Source organism: Colossoma macropomum, unplaced genomic scaffold, assembly GCF_904425465.1.
Source record: "Colossoma macropomum unplaced genomic scaffold, Colossoma_macropomum, whole genome shotgun sequence".
Taxonomy (NCBI): domain Eukaryota; kingdom Metazoa; phylum Chordata; class Actinopteri; order Characiformes; family Serrasalmidae; genus Colossoma; species Colossoma macropomum.
The window spans coordinates 24,668,471-24,687,453 of NW_023494801.1; the positions used below are offsets into that span (position 1 = coordinate 24,668,471).

The 18,983-nt window shown below is 39.4% G+C and overlaps 1 protein-coding gene across 1 annotated transcript in view; it reads right to left on the bottom strand.

Moving 5' to 3' along the window:
• iqck (IQ motif containing K) overlaps positions 1–18,983 on the bottom strand; it is a 59,253-nt gene that overhangs the window by 9,296 nt on the left and 30,974 nt on the right. Inside the window, exon 6 of the mRNA XM_036589174.1 lies at positions 3,612–3,726. Coding sequence (XP_036445067.1) covers positions 3,612–3,726 — 115 coding nt within the window. The remainder of the gene's footprint in view (positions 1–3,611; positions 3,727–18,983) is intronic.

Here is an 18,983-nt window from a genome sequence, read left to right on the forward strand (position 1 = left end):
AACTAGAGATGGGCCACACTTTTTCAGTTCCGACCCGATTCCAATACACAACTACCGATACTGATACAGATTTCGTGTGTTTAAGGTGTTTAATTTTCCAAAAACTAAGCATATCTATAATGGAGGCTGCAACTGAACTGCTGGTGTGTGACCCCCTGCACTTTTTCACCTGATGCACCGACCTCTGTAGTGCATATGTTTCTTAGTTCACCCAGTGTACAGTGAGACTTATGAGAAACATTGGGCTCACATCTGAGGTCCAAATATTAGTTGCTCATGGCTTTAACATCTAACTGCACTGCTAACTGTGATGACACCCAGTTGTACAGTTTGGGTATAGCTGTCTCTTAAATGTATTTTCTGGATGGGAGATTATACCTGGGCTCTAAATGCTCCAACCGGCTGCAAAATCCGACATTTTCTACTAAAGATAGTGGTTGGTCATAGAGTATCATGAAGTTAAGCAACTTCTCTGTAGTTCCTTTAACCTTTGGGTTGTCTGCTGGAAGTTTATCGTGTTTCTGGAAAGCATCAGTGAGAGTCTGCCGATATTGGATCTGATAGAGGGTCCCATCTCTAGAAGTAACTCTCAGTAATGGTAGTCACCATGGAACCTTTATCAAGCAGAGAAGGAACAAGTATGCCACCCATACTAACATCTTCCACAGGACATGTGCCTTCCAAAGTACCACTTAAGTTATTGGATATGGGGCCACAAACCCTCAAGCAAATAACTTAATCAGTGACATCAAAGTACGGGAAAACTCTTGTAAGTTTTCACTCTCCCTCTGTCTACGTTGGAAGAACTGTTTTTGTGCTTCTAGATAACACTGAGTGCACCCAAAGTTCTCTTATAAAATTGTAAAAATTTTCACTATCACAATCAGTAGCTGTGCAAAACCTATTTTCAGATCTAGTCTCACCAACAAGAAGGTCACATATAAAAAGGGCTTTTTCTGCTACAGCAATGTGGTGAACATTCAAATATTTATGTACCTCTTCCATCTATTCATCTTTTCCTAATGCATCATATGTAGCTTTATCAGAAAACCTAGAAAATTCATGGTCCCTAGGCATAGGTCTTGCTGTAACCTAACATTCTCAGCTTGCAGCCTTCATACCTGTTCCATCAAAGCTCTTATCTGCTCCTCTCTATCATCAGACAATGTAAAAATAATAAAAAAAAAAACAAAAAAAACATAAGAACTCAAGCAAAACAAATTCTCCAATATCAGTACAAAGAGGAAAATAAAGGAAAAGAAAAAAAGAGAAACAGCAGCTCAATCACCACCACACAGTAACAGTGTCTGTTCTTGTCTTCAGTGTTGTGCAATTAGCCGCTGTTTTGCCTAAAAACTAAAATCCAAAACAAACATTCAAGGCCTGCTATCACCTACAGACAAGCTGTCATCTGAAATGATCTTGCTGACTATGCCAAATGCGGGTGTGAGCAGCGGCGCGAGTCCCCTTATTTAGCACAAAATATCCGACTATGCCACTCTCAATTTAAGGATAAGAGCAACCTATGAGTTATAAACATATATACAAAAAGAGTGGTTAAACACAAACACCATTTATTGATTCCCCTACAATGTCTGTTCAAATAAATGAATGTCAGATGGCACAGGATGACACTTCAGACAATTCAATAGAAACCGGAAGGTAAACAAAAGCTTAACTGTAATCAGGTTCCGTCTTAAATATGTTTATATGGCTAATACAACCTTCAGTGATTCCCAAGCGTTTAAGTGATACCCACCGGATTAAAGCAAAGCACTCCACCTCAAAACAAATAACCAGTTAATAAGCTTTCCAACAAAATAATAAAATGTATATGTATATGTGTGTATATATATATACATATATATATATATATATATATACACACACATAAATGCAAATCCTCAACCCATACACAACACTCACTTCTAAATACCAATGAGTTTTAACCATATCAGCAAGGGTATGGCAGATTGCGAAGCAAATTTAAAAGACAAGTTAAAATATCATAAAACCATTATCTAATCCCAACAGTAACAGCAGGCCAAAATAAAAAAAAAGAGAAAAGAAATTACAATATGACCAATCGAATTACAAATTCCAGAACATCTTTAAGTAAACTAAAATTAACATCACCTAATGTATAAAGACACTTACTAACTAAGCTCTGGTTGTAGTCATCTGACAACAGTAAGAAGGTTTCAGGGGAGCACAACTCGGGGTTATGTTGTGAAGAACACTGGTCGCCTGAAGCGTGTACTGGTCTCCCACTAGCTCTAGTTAGCAAAGTAGCATGAAATCTCTCATTATGCTAAAGGACTGAACAAGTAACAATACTACAATCACAAAAGTACATATCGTGTGCAGCACTTGTTTACCAACCCCTGGTGACAGCCGCCTCAACAGCAGACAAATTTATTTCCACTTCCAAGCAGGCAGGCCAGTTTCAAACAACAGGGGACTAAAAATTTTGCTGTGTGACACGTATGTGAAAAATCGGCACCAGGCTTATTCTCTAAATACTGTATCACTTCAGTGCAGCATCTAGGACGCTCTGTCGCTTTGCACGCTCAGCCTGAGTGAAAGCGGTCACCACTTAACATGGACGGCGAAACGAAATACAAGACTTACTATGTCGCTCACGCTAAGCAGATGCAGTATGTGTGAATCAGCCCTGGGACCTAGTGCCATACATTTCGCCTATGACTCCAGCAGCATAACCAAAAAATAGAACACAGCGAATTGTGACAGCAAAGGCAATTCCAGATCAGCAGAACTAAAGCTGAGACTACTGCAAATAAGAGTAATTGTTCCAGTTTTAGTTGTAATGAAGGTACACACGTGTGCCGCTGTGCAGCAATTCCAAGCACTATTCAATTTCTCAGCGCATTACAGCACACCACTAAGCATTTTGCCATTAAATCAAATCATGTTTATTGTCACATTTACACAGGTGCGAAGGTGCGTGAAAATCTTAGGTGCGTAGCCTCCTTGTAGAATTTATATACACAATATACACTAGTATTGCACTATTTCCAATGTACAGTTGTACAGTAATAAGTTATGAAATAAAACTATGGTATGTACTGTTGTACACATTTCCATATGAGCAGTTAGTGAGTCTGAGGTAAATAAATAAATGAGATGCAGGGTACACAGGGGATAGAATATTGATATAGAAATCTTGCAGATTATACAAGATATGGATAGAAGATGTACAAGATGTCAATCTATATGTGTAAGTATAGATTTGCTAGTTTTTTGTACATCAGAGCCAACACCCCAAGGCTCTAGTCCAAAGTGATTGGCATACAGTCATGTGTTTTTAGGCATGAATTCCAAAAAATGTATTAAGGCTTGTAGGCTAGGTCTGAGTCTAGACAGTCACTTGGGCCTTGTTCTGGGTCTTTGGAGTCTTGGATGTGGGTGTCCAAGCCTTAGTCCCAAGGCATATGGGCTAGTGCCTGACTGGGGCTTGGGTAGGCTGTGGCCTACCCACTTACAGGGAAAGGAAAAAATCAGCTTTACTTTTAATGTCAATGGAACCAGACTTTTTTCCAAGTTATTTTGGGCCATTTATATGCATGTGAGTGTATCTATTTTGGTCTGACCTCTGCTCTCCTGGTGTGCCCAGAACTCCTGCACTGTTTTAGCGATGTCACAATTTTCTTCCCGGAGCTCTTTTTGCCACTGTCTCAACTCCTGCACATCTGGACGCACACGAATCTACACACACACACACAAACAAATGCAGCCTTATCATAAAGGAAATTAACTAACATACTTAATTTACTTACATTAGCATGATTATATAACATATAGCACCATTGTATGCTGTACAAAAAAACATGTTTAGTTTATTTTCTTGTATTCAGACGATGCTGAGTCAGCATCTACGACATATAATTGCCAAAAAGGCGATTACATGCTAGAGCTGGCATGGTTTTGAGAAAAATGACTATTATTATGTGCTACTTTGTAAAGCTCTCTGAAATTGCTAATAAATAGGTGCTACTGTTAGTCACCTAGACAATTTTTTATTCTGAAAACATTTCCCTAACTTTGTGGGAAATGTTTTCAGTTTGTAAGTTTTTTTAAGCTAGAAGAATGTTCCTCAGAATGAAAATATTCAAGAATGTTATCTTGGGGTATTCCATAAATGTTCAAAATATATAGTTTTCTTAATGTTCCTGTAGCATTTTTAAGTTAGATAAACATTCCCAGAACACTGCCTTAATCTCAATTGCAAAGACAATTAAACATTCCAGGAGTACAATCTGGGAATCTTCTGAGAATGTATATAGGTACAGTTTTTGTAATGTTCTTATGATCTTACAGAAAACAAACAAAAAAATAAAAAAAGACAAGTCATATTTTTGTCTCTACCAGTTCTGTTTTCCTGCCCACCTGTCATAGTGAGAGTGTGGGGTGGTTTGAATGGAATAAGGCAACAAAAGGTGGCAATGCAGTGTACAGAACATTTATTAATAAAGTGCATGGAAAGAGGAATGGGAAAAAAAACTGTAAATCAGGATTCAGGATGTTAAAGAGTGCAGTGCAGAAGGGGGGAGAGAGAGATCAGTCTGTTCATCTCCCCTGGGGAGTAACACTGACGTGGTGGTGGTGTGTTAGTGTGTGTTGCGCTGGTACGAGTGGATCAGACACAGCAGTTGTAGTTTTTAAACACTGTGTCCACTCACTGTCCACTCTATTAGACACTCCTATCTTGTCAGTCCACCTTGTAGTTGTAAAGTTGGAGACGATAGCTCATCTGCTGCTGCACAGTTTGTGTTGGTCATCCTCTAGTCCTTCATCAGTGGTCACAGGGCGCTGCCCACAGGGCGCTGCTGGCTGGATATTTTTGGTTGGTGGAGCATTCTCAGTCCAGCAGTGTTACTGACGTGTTTAAAACTCCAGCAGCACTGTTGTGTCTGATCCACTCAGACCAGCGCAACACACACGAACACACCACCACCACATCAGTGTTACTGCAGTGCTAAGAATGATACACCTCCCAAACAGTACCTGCTCTGTGAGGGTCCATGGGGGTCCTGACCACGGAAGAACAGGGTAAAAGTGGGCTAACAAAGTATGCAGAGAAACAGATGGACTACAGTCAAAAGTGCACCTATATAGTAAGTGGAGCTGATAAAAAGGACATTATATATATATATATATATATATATATATATATATATATATATATATATATATATATATATGCACACACACACACAGCATTATATTCCCTATTATCTGGGCAGCTGGAAGAGAAATTGAACATGATCTAAACAATGAATGATTCTCTCTCTTCCCTTATGCTAAAAGATAAAGAGAGCCGCAGAGGCTGAAATACATATCAAAATCTCTAATCCCTCCTCCTTTTCTCCTCTCCTTCCCATACAGCCCCTCATTCTCTAACCTCCCCTGTCCTCACTCCCAATGTAAAACTAGGTCTGTTACATAAGCAGTGCTGTGGTGGTGAGGAGAGGATGCTGATGGTTAATTCAGTGGGTGTCGGCAAGCAGTTGCAATCCTAACAGTGACAGGAGATTCCATACAAATGGAAATAAAGGGTAAGGGTCAGCAAGAGAGAAAAGGAGAGAGATGTGATGGGGGGTTGCGTTTCAACTGCGTGTGAGTGACTGAGTGTAAGAGCAAAATGTATATTTTCAGTAGCAAGTGTTCAGAGCAAAGGATCAAAGTGTATGACATGCTGTCAGTACATGGTTCATCTGAATTGTGTTCACGTGTGTAGTATTTCCCAGATATACACACATGCGCACAAACTCACAAGCAAACAAACGGTGAGATTCTAACTGTTACTGGCATGACTTGTCAAAGCAAGTGAGATACATGCCTGCAAGCATCCGTGAACACATACAAGGATTCACAAGACCCACAGTCATCAAGAGTAAAGATGTGGGGGAAGGGTAACAAAGTACCAACAGAATAACAGATCTACTGGGTAGGAAGATCATATCATTTTTAAGCATTTAATTATTAACATGTTTAACATTTATTTAACAACTATTAAGCCCGTTGTTAGGATACCAAAAGTCATTTCCTTCTGGTAAGACAAGGCTGTGTTTGAATTACTGTATCAAGAAATGGATCAGACAATGTGTAGTAAGTGGACATAGCCACATGCAGCTTATTACATGTTCAAATACAGTTCATTACTGTATAAAACAATCCTTTTAAAATAATGGAGTCATCTCACAAGTGATACCAATGCATTGCACACAGATGAATTTTTGCAGCAAAGTGCAATTAAATGAGAGGTTAACCTAACAAGGCTGCTTCAAGTTAACCTAATTAAATCAAGAGTAAACAGAACTTGAAAAGACAGAGTACTGTCAGCTCAGTTGAATCTATCTGAAATTAGCTTTAGTTGCTACAGAAGTGTGGATCTCTAAAAAATTTAAAGTACCAATAACTCAAAGATAAAGTTATTTAAGTTTGAACCTGTTAAATAATTGTTGCTTTATTTTTTTTCAAGGCAATACGTTTGCATTATTTTAAGTGAAGGTAACTACATTTATGTTTGCTGTGAAGGCATAAGTGTCACGATTCCAATTTGAACAAATACTGACTTGATAAACATTGCATTGCTCATACGTATTTAAGAGAATAAATTTCATGCAATGCGTTTAAATCAAAAATGATCGTGAAGAGTTTCATTCCAAAATCCCGTAACACTATGAAAAAAAAACCAGAAAATTCTTGAAAGTTGCCTATAATGCGTTTTGGAACAAAAGCCTTTGTATACTATCTATGCCTGTCCTTGTACATAATTTGCATACGTGTGGAGGAGAAGAATGCATACTTGTGTGAAACCTGTATAAGCTGACTACATGACTGATTATGAGCAGCTCAGTGCGAGTGTGGGAAGCACCGTAAACTCAACAAGTAACCTATTAAAGCATCTAATTACTCTAGTAAAAGAATTGAAAAAAATAAACTGATGGATCAAAAATGCATGTGAATGTGAGTGCATGGGTAGTTTCTTAGTTTTAAAACACAATCAGCCGTTAATAATTTTACTAAAATTTAATGCTAGCCACATTATTTAAATTTCTGAAATATTGACGAAGCCAACGGGTGGACCTAGGGGTAGGGGTGGATACAGGCCACCCCTGAAATCTGAATGGCCACCCTGGGTGCGACCCCAAAACTTGGCTACTTAGAATGCTTCCACCCACTCAACAGGGGGAAAGTAGCTTATCTTATGACCACCAGCAGTGAACCAAAAGGAAACTTAAAAGTTGTTTTTTCATGTCCTCCAGCACCAGGGTTGTGGTTTTGAATGGGTTAGACAAGTTCACAGGTGGGCCCCACCCTGAATTTCACTCCCATGGACTGGGGACATAGGGACATAGTACACAACAGTGTACTAAGTGTCATTCAAACATATCATTTGGGAAAAAAATAAAAAATAAGCAGGAGATAATAGCTTGCTAGAACACAAAAACTCAGAGCTCACAATATAAAAAAGCTTGTACAACTGTATGAATCTAACTCCAAAAAAGTTAAGACAGTAGGAAAAATGTAATTAAAAACAGATAGCAATGATTTGCAAATATTTTTGGACCTGTATTCGACTAAAAACAAGGATAAAGAAAAGATAATGTTTTATCAAATTAATTTTATTGTTTTTGTATATATATACACACACTTTTATATATGCACTTTTATATATAAATACCATTTTAAATTTGATGCCTGCAACATGTTCCAAAAAAGTTGGGACAGGGGCATGATTACCACTGTGTAACATCACCTTGCTTGATATAACACTTCAGCTGCTCAACAGTCTTGGGTCTCCTATGTCATTTATTGTGCTTCATAATGTCCCTACTATTAGTGGGACGAAAAGGGCTGGGTAGCTCGGTTATTTCCCCTGGCTGTACAACAGCTCCCCCTGTGCTCACAGGTTGAATACACAGAAGCAAAGAAAGCCATCCTTCAGAGGGCGGGATGGACACCAGAGCAACACCAACCTCTCAGTCTCTTTCCTTTCCTATTCCCATTCCATGGAGAGGGGGGAGAAATTCCCCCGAAATGTTTTCCCCAAACCAGTACTACATGTACAGGACTGGTCATCTCCTCTCCTTCTCACTTCACAGCCTCTCTCTCCACATGACACCTGCCAAGCCTGCGAGAGGTGGGGTAAAATCTGGTGTGTTGAAGATGCAGGGAACCCAGTCATTTCCAGGATCGGTGTCCACACATGGATCCATGATTCTGTCTTCAATCAAACCACAATACACCAAGGCTTGGTAAAAAAAAAATGGTGTTGGGGAAAGCTTATTAGGTGAAGGTGAGGAGTATTTATGGGTATGTACACAAATATCTGCTGGTGTCTGTCACTCTCAACTTCAGGGGAGAAAAGTATAGTGTCAAGATGGTGGTAAGCCCTTGCCTTACCCATTCTTTGATTATGGGGACTACAGTGACGTGAAAGTATTGGGATAGCACTACATAAATTACTTATGAAGTGGCGTTACCTCTGGGGACGGCTTGGGAATGCCCACGTCTGTATAAGTTGTGAGTTGTTACGTTGTAAGTGAGGATGAACACTGGCCAGCGTGCTCATGGGATAGCAGTGTGTATTTATTTATTATAAAGAGGCTTTACCTCAGGGGCGGCTCGGGAACACCCACACCTGCATAAGCTGTAAGGGGTTATCTTGTGAGTGAGGTCAAACACCAGCTAGTTTGCTCATGGCAAGACGTGAATTATCGGAATTTGAACAAGGCATGACAGTGGGTGCCAGACGGATGGGACATTTCATTTCTGAAGTGATGTGGGTATTTAACATTCCTTGATCCACAGTGTCACCTATGTTCAAGGAATATGTCATAGAAGGCATTACCACTCACAGTGGACAGCGCAGTGGCCACCCACAAGTGCTTAGTAATCGTGACCGGCTGCGTTTGGGCATGGTCAAGCGCTGTCTGTGAGGCAGAGGGCGGGTCACGGCAAGGCAGCAGACTGACTGTGCATGGCAGTGATCTGTGTGTAATTGTCTTGTGACCTACTTATATGCCTTTCTTTCCTCAGTAAAGCAGAGACAAGCCAAGTCCAAGAGAATGCTGAGCATCAAACAGTCTTTATTTTATGCCATGTTAAGCAGTATGCTCAAAGTTTATGTTGTGTTTAGAGTTGACTGAAGCAATAAAATTTTCCTCCGCATTTCCACACCTTTTCCCCTGTACCCCTTTCCATTTACCTTGCCAGGGTGTCACACAGATGTTTTTGATCATTCCATAAACTTCCCAGTTTTATACTGCTCCCGTCCAAAACGTGTGAAACGTGTTGCAGGCATTAAATTTGGAACTAACAAATATTTACAAAAAAAGTTGATAAGGTAAAATATTAAATCTCTCTTATTGGTGTTGTTGTAAATGAAATACATGTAAAAGATACTTTTAAAAGTATCTACAAATAATTGCTTTCTGTTTTATATGCATTTTACATATTGTCCCAACTTTGAATTTGGATTTGTAGGTCAGTGCATGTTCACCATCATAAGCTGTACTCTACTATAGGATAGTAGTAATATTTTTCAGTTACAGTGCATACAGAAATCTAAACAACATATCTGTAGGTACTTTGGATGTCATCATTAGAAATGCAAGAGCTAAAACTTAAAAGCAGTGCCAAATTTTGGACCACCACCTCCCTTAACTACTGTAAAAAATTTTAAGTCAAGCAAAGTGTACAATTTCTACAGCACTTTTAAAGACAAGTGTCAACCAAAGTGCTGTGAAACAAAATCTAGTAATTGCAAAATTTAACAAAAATTGTCAATGTAAACAAAATAATAAAAAATAAATAAATGAATTAAATTGATGAAACCTAAATGTCTAGGAGAATGAATAGGTTTTAAATTGGAATTAAACATCTCTACTGTGAGGGAAGATCTTATATAAAAGGGTAAGCTGTTCCATAATTTGGTAGCTGGCATAGAAACAGCCCAATTACCTTTAAATCTTGGCCAAAACTGTAGAATAATTAAAAGCAACTTGTTAGATGATCTAAAATTTCTAGATGTGAAAAGTGGACAGGGGAGGTCAGAAATACAGCTTATGCCATGCCATGGTGAGACCTTAAACTCCGTTTAACTGGTAACCAGTGGAGGGAGACCAGGACAGGAGAGATACTATTCCTTTTTTTGGTACCAGCCAGAAGCCCAGCAACTGCATTCTGGACCAGCTGCAGGTGAGACAGTGCAGACTGACAAAGTCCCATGTAAATGGAGTTACAATGATCAATACATGAAGAAATAATATAGTGGCAACAATTCATCAGCTATAGATTTTGCAGAGTCGGGATGTCCAAATACAATAACTTCTTGCCTTGGCATCATTTAACTGGATCAAGTTTTTGGACATTTACTGTGGAATAGGCACAACACAAGTAATAGCTGTGGAAAAAAAAATGCTAATCTTAAGAGATAATGTTCGACCTTTGAGGTATGAGACAAACAACTTAGGGCAGTGTCTTGATGCCAACACCACACTTAAAACAATGTAAAAGAATACTATGATCCACTCTTTCCAGAGTATGCAGTTAACAGTGAGTCAGTGGCTACCTTGCGGAGCCCAAACTCTGTGCTGCCAAACTAGAATTTCTCCACAATGTCATTATTGCACAGAAATGAGAACTGAAGAAAAAAGACATTCACCAAGATTTTTGAGAGAAAAGGTATTTTAGAAACTGGTCTTAAAGTATTACTTCTTCACCGGTCTCAGCTGACACCTCTGGAATGGTTCTGGAATGGTGCCATCTGATTTTTCAATATGTTTACAGTTTCCAACAAAAATCAATTAATCCATGTCTTTTTATTTTGCTTTTGTTGTGTAACCCATTAAATCCTGTTTGTATGTCTCTGTACTATTTAGTATTTTGCATGTTCATGTTATGTATATACCTACCATGTCTGTCTCTTAATTGTGTTAAACTAAATTTTAGGACTAAGGTTATTTCAAACAATAACTTCAGAAAAAAAATCAAATACATGATGATGACAACACAAAACACCATGTTATGACGTGAGGCTGTGCATATGCATGTTTGTACATTATAACAAACTAGACATGTCTTGAACACGGTCTCATCTACTACAATAATATAGCTCTTCAGCCATTGTTTTAGGAAAATAATCACACTGCACAATCATATAATTCTATGATCTCAAATAAAGCAAAGACATTTTGTTAATTTCACATTTTATTCCTTCTGATCGCTGTAATTGTAAAAATTTAAAGGCGATTAATAGGTAACTTACTGCTTTTTCAAAATTCCTGCATAATTCAATCATTAAGATATAAACAAAATCATTTAGTGATTTGATCAAAATGCTCCATTGTGAAATGCTCCGTTCCAGAAAAATTGTTCACTGTGGCACTGAAAAGAAAAAGACATGTCCAAAGCATTTAATGCCTGTAAAAGCTACCTCACCTCAAAAGCTATTATATGAAACGATGATGAATGCTGTCTGATGCCTGAGACATTGTTTTATGTCAGTTTTCCAATAAGCTTTTTGCCTAAAACATATTACTTTTTTTTTAATCCATTCATGGCAGAGAGGTACATGTAGGGTGTTACAGGGCAAAATAGTAGCCTACTCACTTGGTAGGCCCATTCGCTTCTCCCAATACCAAGGTCAAGCGCATTGCAGACTGCTTTTAATGAACTTGCAACGGTAGCAACGGAGCAACGCAGCCTGAAAACAGCCAAAGCAAAGGGGACTTTTTTCCTGGATGTCCAATTTGTCCAGTATGTGTAATGTATCAACAGTAAAAGTGCAGTACATGTAAATTATGTAACTTAATGACATACTCAGACACTTTATATTTCTGAATATAGTCATTGAAAATTGAATAAAACAAATGTTCTGAGCTACCAGTAGGCAACTGTTACCTATGCTAGCAACTTATAGGGAAGATTAGCTTGCATGCCAACTCCTCCACAGGCAAAACTTAAGACTTAAGTCAGTCCTTGGTTAGCTCTTTTTACATCTACACCACTGACACTTAATATTTACATTGTTAACATGTCACTTCAGGGTAGAAAGACACCATGTGTCAGGTTAACCAAGATGGAGATGGTGCTCATATTAATGCAACTAATGTTAATATGTTATTTAAGTTTAACCATGCCGTCTTACAACATAACTTTTTAAAAACTAATTTCTAGGGGAAAAAACATATCAATATCAGCATAGGGAAACTAACTGTTTGAATTAGACACTGTAGATGGAAAGAAAGTGACACGGAAAATGAGAAATGACATGGAAAGTGGGCTATTTTGTCATTGAATCACATGGGGATGGACAGAGATACACATCATACTGCAGCCAGCCTGCAGGGGCGCTAGACCTGTGGTTGCTTCACTTTTTACAGACGTTGCGCTGCCCACTGTTTTTTACAATCATTACTAGACTATATATGTTGTATTCACCTGTCACTGTAAATTGTTCTGGAGGTATTTGTTGAATGAAGAACAAAGCCTCTTGAGTGATGCTTTGTCTACCCATACAAATAAGACTAATGTAATGTTACAAATGTAATGAACAAATGTTTTCTGTTTATTTGTCTACTTCACAGTTCTATTCTTCAATAAAAAAGACTGAATAGAGATGAATAAAGTGTAAACTTAATTAGATAAAACAAAGGTTTTTTTCGGAAAAATAACTTACAGTCAAAAGTAATAAATCGCAATGTATTTCCACATGACAATACCATATCACAAAAGAATCGTATCATGGCTCAAGTATCATAAAATTTCATACTGTGCCACCTCATATATTCACTGTAAATAATGGAAACTATAAAACTGGTTCAAGTGACTGGGTTAGCGTTCAGGTCCCTAGAGCTTTTACTAAAATGGAAAAAAATTGCTTTTAGATACTGTGTACCATCCATCCATTCTCTAAACCGCTTATCCTTCTGGGTCGCGGTGGGGTGCTGGGGCCTATCCCAGCTGTCATTGGGCAGAAGGCAGGATACACCCTGGACAGGTCGCCAGTCCATTGCAGGGCAGACAGACAGACATACACATTCACACACACTCACACCTAGGGGCAATTTAGCACGTCCAATTGGCCTAACTGCATGTTTTTGGACTGTGGGAGGAAACCGGAGTACCCGGAGGAAACCCACGCAGACACGGGGAGAACATACAAACTCCACACAGAAAGGACCCGGCCGGGAATCGAACCCAGGCCCTTCTTGCTGTGAGGCGACAGCACTACCCACTGCGCCCCCGTGCCGCCCTACTGTGCACCAGCAGACTGGAATTTATTACAGAACAATCTGTAAGTACACCTGCTCATTTCACCTATTTTAAATTTCTAGTCTCCACTCAGCCTGCAGCTGTTTCAGATGATTTAAGTTGGTTCTTATTTGTTTGCTTTGATTTGATAGTCTCACTTGTTTTAATAAGCTTAAACTTTATTTTGTCCTAATTACCGTTTTAATACATCCCTGTGTTTCATCTTTTCATTTAAATGCCATACTTCATTATCATAGCTTTAAACTTACTCTTTTTAATCACTTTTTGTGTATTATAAATGTTCAGCTACATAGTAAATAAGGGTCAACCTCAAAGTACTCCTAAATTAAATAAAGGATGATTGATATATCAGCAAGTCATCCACTTTATTCTCTACAATGTTTGCAGCCACACCAAATGGTACTCTTGATATTTTGATAGTTAAGTTCAGATTTTTTTTTTCTAGGCATTGCATTTTCTACTTTTGCAAAACTTTCCGGTTTAGTAGCTAGCTGCAGAGCTTTTTACAGAGTGTCCATTTTCACATGTATTTTACATGTAAAATACACAAATGGCAATTGGAACAAGAATGCTCCACATTATGCGATATATGACACAAAATAATGTCCTTGTTCCAATTGCCATTTGTAACATTACATTTCAAAGCCTTCCACTTATCACAAGTAATAAGGTGAATGGAATACAAGCAGCAAGAGCTGTGCTACCTTCCCACCACTGTCATGTTACACTGGGAGGTTAGGGGCAGAAAGTTCAAAACTTTGTTGCACCTCACAGAAAAAGGTTAGACTAAAAAAGCACTTATTCCACACAATTTCAGAGGATAAAAAGTCAACAGGTTTAATTCTTCCTACTCAGCCCATACAAATCTTGGCAATGTTAGTAAGTGCCTTGAACACCACAGCTAGCAAAGAGACAACATCTTATACATTACAGTAAACTACTCACAAAAGTATGGTGCTGAGGGGTACTGAGGATGGAACACACGCTAGTGAATTAATATTTATCTTTGAGCTGAGCATTTTTTAAATCACAAATGCAAGTAATGTTTAGCACCGTGTTCACTCTCCAGTTCATTTTTACTCGCCCTCTGTTTTGATTGACTACCTTATGAAAAGTGACACATAAAGAGCAAAGCTTTTCTGCTGAAGTTGAATTTCTCTCAACTTGCAAGGATCCATGTTTTCTCCATAGGATATAATGGGGTGTTTGGAGCAATACACCCCACCATCTGAACAAAGCGTTAGTACAGACCTTTTTGTGGGCTTCATTAATACCACTGGGACCCAGGGCCAGTACTAGACTACAGCATTTTACTTTAGAGGACCAACTCATCCCAGTACTTGTTTACTTAACCAGTTGCTCTAATAGGGCATGTACAGGAATAAAGAAAGTAAACAAAAATCATGTCTAGACGCAACCAGCTCATACATGTGCCTCACATTACACAAAGTGGCTATATCGAATCTAAATATATCACACAAAAATATGAAAATACAACATAAGTTGTATAAGAATTATCATTCTGTATGGTATCCAACTCTCCTCCTGGAGATCTACTCTACTGCAGACATTCCAACCTGCATCAAATATGCTGCCCTCCATCTACCCAGCATTATGTATCTGATCTGGCCATTTACAGACATCTGAAGTTAATTCAGTGCCACAAAAGTTGCCTATTCTGCATAAAGCCGGCACTGGCCCTTTCAGGACCTTAAATATTGTTGTCGCCCCCAAAATGGGGCTGTCTACAGGTGTAATGGCTTATAAGGCTTTCATATATGCATAGCAGGAATGTGGAGTCAGTCAGTCAGGGACAATGACTATTTTTGGCCAGCAAGCAAAAAATAAAGAAACCAACAGAGTCAACAGTACATAAGTTACAGACAGCTAGGTGTACTGCATTATAAATCACATAATGGGTAATTTGGTCAGTGCTAAAGTGAAGCCAGAGATAGCAGGCTATAATGGCATAAAAACAGACCTGAATAAAACACTCATTTACTCCAATGGACATGCACTGACAAACATGCATACGCACACATACACATCTGTCACTCTGATATTTCAGCTCTGTTAGCCATCACCCAGAGGCAGAGAGAGATAGAGGGAAGCAGTGAGAGAATGAGAGGAAGAGAGAGAATACCACAGCCATCCTTAGAAATGGTAACCCCAAAACAATGATGAAATTTTTTGTGGTATAATTTTTTTTTTTGCTAATTTTTTCTATTTATCTGTAATACACATTTACATTTTGATCTTGCTCTAATAGATGTAAACAAAGGGGAAAATAAGGGTCAAACTTGGTCTGTTTTCTGACTAGCAGCTGCTTTGCTGTGAATAAATCTGATCTTTTGCAGCTGACGCTAGTCATCACTTCTGCCTCTGGTGCAGAATCTAAATTTAGCCAAGAACAGAACTCTGTATATCATACACTCAGGAAGACAGGAACTAACACAGCATCACTGATGACAATCATTGCAAATGAAAAGTCCCATTCTAAAATTAAGGTCTTCTGATACACAGAGAGAGAGAGTACACAAAAGAAAACAAACAATTTTCTCATTAATTAATTTTGGCAGCACTGTAATGTGGCAATGTGGTCAATATTTAGTAGTATTTTGTGCCTTACAGCTTCTAAAACTCACAAATGTTAATAAATTAATAAATTTGTTGCAGCAGCCCTTAATCTTATTGTCCAAGACTGTTATCTTATTTGCACTATACATTAACATGACATTTGCTTTATACACTAACATAGTCCATTACATACTCCTTGACAAAGGCCCATGGATAGATCACTATGGTGAATTATGTCAAAATAAAACATATACAAACTTAAAATTACATGACCAAAAGTATGTAGACACTTTTTTCACTATTTCAGCCACAATTACAATTACATACAATTTATCACACTTTTTAAGCATGGCTGGCTAAAAGTTAATCTGACAACACCTTATACTTTAAGTAGTAGGCCTACTATGTATGTCACTTCTGCTTTGCTCTTCAGTACAGTGAACAATGTGTTCAGTGCAAAGAACAACGCTATATGGAGACACGCCAGCTATATAATTTTCACTTACGGAAACAGCTACAGATTTCCAAAATAAATAAACAAACAAGCAAATAAATAAAAAAAATTTAATTAGTAGCCTGATTAGGTCTAATAAACTAAATCAACTAAAAAAAAAGCTATGATTAGTGAACTAGTCCATTCAGGGGGAACAGCCTTACTTTTAAAGCATAAAATGTTAAACATTTTTTTTTTATTAATAATGGTTCCCAGTTAAAATGTTTTTAATCCTTAGTGTTCCCATTGTTCATAAGCTTAACAGTTACTAGAACTAATCATTAAAATTAATTATCTGACAAGTGAGATGCATGTTGCTGAGTACTGAATGAAAAAAAGAAATCATGGAAGATCAAAACAAGTCAAGTCGAGGCTTTTATTGTCATTCCATCCATGTGCAAGTACACAGTGGTGTGAAATTACGTTCCTCCAAGAACAAGGTACAACATGGAACAAGAGAGTACAAAGTGCAAACATGCAGACATAAGTGTGCAAACAAAAAATGAAACTAGAAACAATACAATAAATTAAACAGACATTAGACACTGTAAACAAACAGTACAGTGCAACACCAACACAACACTAATTTCTGGACATGAGGTAGTGGAATAAGGTGCAGAGATATTTAATATGCTGTGATCTGTGAGTTTACGCAGTCAGATAACATACATAAACACAGCAGTTACTGAGGTAGTACTTGAGCAAACAGTGTAAACACAATGTTAGCAGCAATGTTCCAGATAGTGCAAGTACAGCATCAAAAAGAGGTGTCAGTCCTTGTGAGTTTAAAAACCTGATCACTTGAGGAACAAAGCTGTTGCAGAGTCTGGCAGTGATGGCACGGATGCTCCGGTACCTTCTGCCAGACGGGAGCAGTGAAAAAAGCCCGTGTGAGGGATGGATCTTCTCAGCTGTCCTCACTATACGCTGTAGGGACTTGCGGTCGGATACGTTGCAATTCCTAAACCAGGCGATGATGCAGCTGCTCCGGATGCTTTCCACAGTCCCCCTGTAGAACATGGTGAGGATGGGAGGGGGGAGATGAGCCTTCTTCAGTCTCCGCAGGATGTAAAGGCGCTGCTGGGCTCTCTTGGCTATGGAGTTGGTGTTGAGGGACCAAGTGAGGTTCTCTGTGATATGGACACCGAGGAACTTGGTGCTCCTGACGATTTCCACAGCAGAGCCAGTGATGTTCAGTGGGGGGTGGTAGCATCGCACTCTTCGGAAGTCAACAACCATCTCCTTAGTTTGGTCTACATTCAGAGACAGGTTGTTGGTTCTGCACTGGTCCATTAGCCGCTGCACCTCCTCTCTGTACGCTGACTCATCATTCTTGCTGATCAGACCCACAACAGTCGTGTCATCAGCAAACTTGATGATGTGGTTTGAGCTGTACTTTGCAGTACAGTCGTGAGTCAATAGAGTGAACAGCAGTGGACTAAGCACACAGCCCTGAGGGGCGCCGGTGCTCAGTATGGTCGTGCTGGAGATGTTGTTACCTATGCTGACTAACTGAGGTCTCTCAGTCAGGAAATCCAGGACGCAGTTACAGAGAGAGGTGTTCAGGCCCAGGAGGCTCAGTTTTCCAATCATCATAGGGATGATGTTGTTGAATGCTGAACTGAAGTCTATGAACAGCATTCTGACGTACGTGTCTTTATTGTCCAGGTGGGTGAGAGCCAGGTGGAGTGTGGTGGAGTTGGCGTCGTCTATCGAGCGGTTGGGGCGATATGCAAATTGCAGTGGGTCCCGTGAAGGAGGGAGCTGGTCTTTAAAGTGCCTCATGACAAGCCTCTCGAAGCACTTCATGGTGATGGGAGTGAGGGCAACAGGACGGTAGTCACTGAGGCAGGACACTGGAGACTTCTTCGGCACAGGGATGATAGTAGTGGACTTGGAACGCTGGAACGACTACAGTGCTCAGAGAGATGTTGAATATGTCCGTGAGAACATCAGCCAGCTGTTCGGCGCATTCTTTGAGCACTCTGCCCGGTATGCTATCAGATCCTGGTGCTTTTCGTGGGTTGACTCTGTAGAGTTCTCCACACATAAGCAGTGGACAGAAACAGTACCTGTTCATTTGGAGGAGGTGTGGTTTTCCTCGCCGTCGTGCCGTTCTGTGCTTCAAACTGAGCATAAAAGTTATTAAGCATATCTGGAAGGGAGGCATCACTGTTACAAGCAGGTGGAGGTGTCTTGTAGTTGGTGATGGCCTGGATGCCCTGCCACATGAGCCGTGTGTCAGCAGTGTTTTGAAAATGTTCATGGATTTTCTTTGAGTAGGCGCGCTTAGCCTCTCTGATGGCCCAGGAAAGCTTGGCTCTTTCTATCCTGAGGCTTGCTTTATCCCCTGACTTGAAAGCCTTGTCGTGGGTTCTCAGCAGCATGCACACCCCTGCAGTCATCCGTGGTTTCTGGTTGGGGTGAGTTGTGACGAGTTTGGAGACAGTAACATCAATGCATCAACAGTCACCAATTCTGCATACTCCTCCAGGTTGATGGAGTCACCAGAAGTTGCTGCTTCTCTGAACATCTCCCAATCAGTGTGCTCAAAACAGTCCTGAAGAGCAGAGATAGCTCCTGGCGGCCAGGTTCTCACTTGCTTCTG